Source organism: Mizuhopecten yessoensis, unplaced genomic scaffold (assembly GCF_002113885.1).
Source record: "Mizuhopecten yessoensis strain PY_sf001 unplaced genomic scaffold, ASM211388v2 scaffold4823, whole genome shotgun sequence".
Taxonomy (NCBI): Eukaryota; Metazoa; Mollusca; class Bivalvia; order Pectinida; family Pectinidae; genus Mizuhopecten; species Mizuhopecten yessoensis.
The window spans coordinates 806,361-812,579 of record NW_018405739.1 but is presented as its reverse complement, the minus strand read 5'-3'; the positions used below and the strand labels follow the sequence as shown (position 1 = coordinate 812,579).

The window sequence follows — 6,219 nt, the reverse complement described above, 5'->3', positions numbered from 1 at the left end:
TTGATATGCGTTTTTACTACTGTGAAACGAAATCGTACATTGGTTAATCCATAAGGCCTTCTCTTATTTCAAGTTATCTTATATTATTTAGCTGAGATTAAGAGTTTCGAGAGCTTGTTTTCAACTCATGTGGTTTTTAAATAGAAGTGCATGGTCTCTAGAACAGGTTTAACTGTTATACGAGTATCCCTGCCTTGTGTAACATTTCATCTTCCAATAAAGTCTGTTCACACACTTCATCATTCTTTCGATAGGTTGGCACATGCAATCTTTTTTTCCTTTTCATCCTTTTTCTTTTGTTTCAAATGTCATCGTATTACATCAAGTCCGCATAACTTTGAAACTGTGTCCGATGTCAAAATCGAACAAAATATCAAATAATATATTAATACACAAACAAAACAAAAAAACCCGGAACATTTTAAAAATTTGACCCAGCTGGTATACTAAATAAGGCCCCGAGTTTTGAATCGTTTTCATGGCAGTCCATCCTTTCAGTAAAACCGATATAAATATAGAGAGAGGATATTTAATGGTGTCTTCAGTAATAACAAACATAGTTCATGAGTGAAATTTTTACTGTATTTTACCTTTATTTTCATATTTTGCGCAGCACGTTTGAAAAATATCAAAATATTAGCCACACTCGTGAAATATATTTGTTATTACTGAAGATACCATTAAATTTTCTATTTATTACATTTTTAAAGCATAAAACATGAAAAATGTAATGCATAAAAAAGAGGGCGGGAATCAGAATCGGAATCTGAACAAAAAATCGTTGTCTTTGAATGCAGCGAATAGAAGATACCGTTATGATTGGTCAATACCAAAAAGTGATATTTTCACATATTGTGAAAATATCACTTTTGGTGAAAGATATCAGTTTTATCAAGTTGATAGAATCCGATATTTCACTGGCAAAAATGTAATAAATATGTATAAAATTTCTACACTTGAACAAGTGGTCAAAGACAACATGAATACGCATCCTATTGGTCGGTGTACCTAAATAGAATAGGATGCTAGGAAAGCCGCATCATAAGTGATTTTTTAATAGCCTCTCCAATGTGTCCCCAGCTCAGGACAAAGGAAAGCATCGGATTGTGCAGGTGCTCTACACTTCACTGAAATAGTGAAAGTCGTTAAAGATAATGCTATAGGATACAGCAAGCGTATTCAGTGTAGAAAAGTCCATATACCACAAACAGTGAATGGTTTATGAGTGACATCTCCATGAAAACAGTCTAATGCGATATTTACACTGCCCTCTTCATCTGTCATCAGGCAAACGTCGGATAAAGGTTACGGGGTACATATCGCACTAGTCATCGAAACGTCACACATACGCACTTCATTGGTTGTGCTATATGGACCTTTAAAGCCAACCTAAAAGATTTAGCAATAATAGTATTCTTGCCTTGAACCTGTCAAAACATCATAATTTGATGCGAACGTGGTATATTATTATGTCTCCCCTTCGAATGAAGGGAGACATTGTATTAGTACTGGTTCTTCTTCTTCTTCTTCTGGTTCTTCTGATCTGACTTGTTTTGGCATAACTTTTAAACCGTTAACTTTTAAACCGTTAAAGATATCTTGATGAAACTTAAGGTATGCATGCATCACACACAGGAGGTCACATCAAGGTCAAAGGTCAAATAAGTGCACATTTTCAGTAAACTCTTTTCCGGCCCGTAAATTTCAAACCGTTAAAGATATCTTAATCAAACTTAAAGTTTACCTGCATCACCCACAGAAGGTGTGCAGTGAACTGGAATAGCCCCACTATATACAGAGTTATGGCCCTTTGTTTAATTTTAATACCGAAGTTTGTCCAGAGCTTAAGTTCTATGTTATTTCACCTACGTTGACCATACTTACCATATTGATGTATCTTGGAAAGGCGGAAATTCTCACACTAAAATCAGATTTTATGCCCCACTATATGCAGAGTTATGTCCCTTTGTTTATTTCTAATACCGAAGTTTGTCCACGTCATAACTTCTAAACCATTGAAGATATCTTAATCAAACTTGAAGAATACCTGCATCACCCACAGAAGGTGTGCAGTGCACTGGAATTAGGTCTCGTGCGTCACTATATACAGAGTTATGTCCCTTGGATTAATTTTGATACCGAAGTTTGTCCACGGCATAACTTTCATGTTCCATGCCGTGCCCTATACTAATTCATCCGTCCGTCTGTCCGTCACATACAAACAAGGTATCAACTGACCAAAGGTCAAAGTCCAAGGTTGGTTGGAATTTAACAAGGAGTCAACTGACTTAAGTTCAAGGTCATTGGGCCAAAGGTTAAGGTCAAATTCAGTATCTTTTTTACTGGAGAACATTTTGTTATAACACTTTGAAAAGCAAAATTAGGGGGAATTAAACAAAGAGTCAGTTGACCAAAAGTCAAGGTCACTCGGTCAAAGGTGAAGGTTACATTTTGTATCTTTTCACTAGTAAACATTTCGTTTTGACACTTTGAAGCAATGTTGGTCAGAATTAAACAAGGAGTCAATTTACCAAAGGTCAAGGTCACTGGGTAAAATGTCAAGGTCAAATTTTGTATCTTTTCCATGATGAACATTTTGTTATGACACTTTGAAGCAATGTTAGTCAGAATTAAACAAGGAGTCATTTGACCAAAGGTCAAGGTCACTGGGTCAAAGGTTAAGGTCAAATTTTGTATCTTTACCATGATGAACATTTTGTTATGACACTTTGAAGCAATGTTTGTCAGAATTAAACAAGGAGTCACTTGACCAAAGGTCAGGGTCATTTGGTCAAAGGTCAAGTTCAAAATCAAAGCTAACACATGAGTATTGCACCGGTATTTACATTCTGTTAGCCCAGCAAATATGGAGGTGGAAGGAAACAAAACTCACATCATATTACATGTAAAATGTTTATTTTGCTTCCTTGCTATTTTTTTTTGAAGTCCAAATGTCAAACGTCAAGCTCAGCTATATGGGAGATTGCTTCTTGATGATTATGGGGGATATATTGCCACAAGACGGGGTCCTTACTGACCTGTAAGTGTTCTAGTTTCACCTACGTTGACCAAACTTGCTAAAGTTTTAATGTATCTTGGTAAGTAGGAGTATCAAATTCTAAATTCGGGTCTCGTGCCCCACTATACAAAGCGATATGGCCCTTTGTTAATTTTTTATACCGGAGTTTTTCTATTGGCTAATAAGGGGAGACATATATTTTTGTTCACAGAAACAAAATTCTAGTTGCAACTTTCAACATATTTATTTGTCCCCTGTTTCGTTATCGACTTTGGTATAGTCATACGTGAATACGCATGCTCGGTTAGCCCCTCTGGCCTTGACTCTTACGGTGCCTTTTGGGTTGAGCTGCATGCTGTTGTAAGGGTCGTACAGCTGTGTGTAGATTAGAGAGGGCACCAGGTGGTGCTCACTGCCAAAGTCAGCCTCAAAATAGTAACCGTTGACGTCACTATTATGACGCGTATGCCCAATGTCAGACCAAGTCACCTACAATGACGTATTTTAGGGTAAAAGAGAATTGAAAAAGTTGAATCTGTTTAAAAAGATGACAAAGTGAAATAAAATACACAGAACACACCAATCTTTTCGTTTTATTATTTTTTATTCTTATTGACAGCATTTAAAAATCCCAGGAATGTATGTAAAAGAAATTATTCAAAAAAGCAAAAAGGAGATACTTAATACTATTTCTGAACTTTATTTATGTTACCAAATTGTAGAAGATTATACTAACAAAAACGAAACAATTACCATAAGTGCAGCACATAATGTTTGCATGTATTGAATGATTGACTGGTACAAATGATAAAGTTATATACATACCGTGAATCCTTGTGTTTCTCCCAGTAAGTTGAAGCCTATGACCACCACGGAACGATTGTACTGGCTGTGGAAGGAACAGTTGGCGATGATGGGCCGACCAGCATCATTGTACACCTGTTGTGCCAGTGTTGAGCTTGAGTTCTTCGGTATACAAGTGAAGTCAGGATTCCAAGCAGACACCGACACCTTCTGGACAAACACAGCTCCTGCGGACAAAGCCATGTCCAGTCTACCCTTTGTGACCCTGTCCATTGTGATCGAAATTCCAGTACCGGATGTTGGTAGGCAAGGGTTATCTTGGAGGAACTCGAAGGCTTCAATGTTCAACCACATATCAAAAGAACTGCCGTTCTTCTGGAGGCCTTCTCTTGCAATAAACAAAGATTCCATTAGCTGAAAACGGAAAAGGATGTTCACATTACCAAATATCGAAATATTATAGACATCCATGCCTATTATTTTTCACATCAAGATTTATTTTACCACTCGCTTTAAGTAAAAAAAACACCACACCATCGTATAGTTTTGTTTGGTGTAAACATAGAAACCATAAAAAAGACGAACATACAAATTGATATCCCAACAACTGGTAAAGACCCGCACCACAGATAGGATACATTGTTCTAATCAATTCCAGGAAAATAACGAAAGTCAATATATAAGAACACGAACATGTCTTTAAATACTTCAAGCTCTTGGTTTAAGCAATATAAGCAGTACTACCTGTTGTATACTACCGAAGAAGAAATCATCAAAAGTGACATTAGGTTTCAGTTGGGGATTCTGGTAATGCAGCACTTCATCAAGTGTCTTGTCGACCTGTGATATCGGCAAAGCGTTCTGTGTAGGCCAATAGTAACAGGATTTTCCAAAGCCCCTCCCTTCATGGATGTTCATGACGTCAGCTACGGAAGTGCTCACGAGCGCATTGAGTCCGTGGACATGATCGTCTATGCTGTATCCTCCCGTTTTCCTCAAATCAACAGAGGCAGAAACTAAGAACTTTTTGCCGTGGTGATGTACCGTGTTTCCTTGTGTAGAGTATAGGATGAGAGCGTCTTTGACAGTACTGCAGTCGCCCAGAGGAAGCGCGTCGCCTGAATTGTACCCGGTAACGGCATCATACGCTGTCTTATATTTAGACTTTCTGAGAACTATACCAGAGTATCTTTGTTGGTGGTCCACCAAAAGCCTGCTAAACCACTCGTAGTAGGCCCCCATGTACTGGTGGTTTGGTAATGTATCAGGTGCCTCGGGGATTCCCAAATACACCGACATGTTCCTCTCTGCTGCAGTACGTACCAGCAGTTCGTTGGAGTCTACGCCAGCAAAGGACGTGAAAAGAACAACGACACTGGATCCCGTTGGAAGGTCACACGGTTGGCTGAACATAAAAAAAGAGTAATCAATTATAACCATGGACCCTATATTATCATAATAAATTATTTTTTTATGAACATAGACGTCTTACACCAAATTATAATGGAATATGTACCTTTGTGGTCTAACTGTTGTCGGAAGAACAAGACGAAAATATGTCCTTGCACGGTCAAATTTCTTTTCGAATGCTGGACACGCAACAATGACGTCGCTGAAATTTTCTCCACTTTTGTAAGACGCGAAAGATGCTATCTTAAATCCAAGTTGGTTCATTTCCTTCTTTGCGTCTGCAAAACACGTTGGTCCCGTGTTGGTTGCCGTTGTGCCACACCACGCAAAATCCGGATCTGCCTCCATTTCGTGTTGCGACCGGAACTGGAATTGCGGGGCTTTCACGAGGACTGTATCGCCACCATTTTTGGTGAAGTTAGCTAGAGTTTCATTCCAGTTATCACGAGAGAGATGGTCACTGAACCATGCCGCTGTGATGGGATATCTCTGAGCAGCACAAACTGATAAAACATACAACAGGGTCCCCCAAGACAACATTGTTTTAGAGCCAGGTTTCAACGAGGCGTTCAACTAGACTAACAATGAACTAGTCCGATTGTGAATTTTCATAAGGGTCAAGGTTGTTGCATATCTATAAGATAAGAACAATACAGTTTCGATTTCGATAAAGCTTGTATATAGACAATATGTTTGTGCATTTTAAGATACTCAGAAACGTTAAGTTTCATTGATTTGACCCCTAGTACCACTGGTGATTCCTAAATGGTCGAACGGACCATGTGGTGCAGTAAAATGTAACTTGGTGTGGTGCAGAAAAACGTTACTTTGTGTGGTGTTGTAAAACGTTTACTTTGTGTGGTGCAGTAAAGTGTTTACTTTGTGTGGTGCAGTAAAATGTTTACTTTGTGTGATGCAGTAAAACGTTTACTTTGTGTGGTGCAGTAAAACGTTAACGTTGTGTGATGCAGTAAAATATTTACTTT

At 38.3% G+C, this 6,219-nt stretch overlaps 1 protein-coding gene across 1 annotated transcript; it reads right to left on the bottom strand.

Annotated features, from left to right (window-relative positions):
- Window positions 1–3,218: 3,218 nt before the first annotated feature.
- LOC110449847 lies at window positions 3,219–5,838 on the bottom strand. The gene is made up of 4 exons (XM_021496973.1): window positions 5,340–5,838; window positions 4,568–5,228; window positions 3,845–4,237; window positions 3,219–3,508 (listed from the first exon to the last, which is right to left on the bottom strand). Exons 1-4 carry the CDS (start codon window positions 5,771–5,773, stop codon window positions 3,263–3,265), a joined length of 1,734 nt encoding a protein of 577 aa, XP_021352648.1. The 5' UTR covers window positions 5,774–5,838; the 3' UTR covers window positions 3,219–3,262.
- Window positions 5,839–6,219: the final 381 nt, after the last annotated feature.

Coding starts and splice junctions, on each gene's coding strand:
- LOC110449847 (XM_021496973.1), bottom strand. CDS start 5,773: ATGTTGTCTTGGGGGACCCTGTTGTATGTTTTATCAGTTTGTGCTGCT. Junction 5,229..5,339: donor ACAACAGTTAGACCACAAAG/GTACATATTCCA, acceptor TTTTATGTTCAG/CCAACCGTGTGACCTTCCAA. Junction 4,238..4,567: donor TCTTCGGTAGTATACAACAG/GTAGTACTGCTT, acceptor TTCCGTTTTCAG/CTAATGGAATCTTTGTTTAT.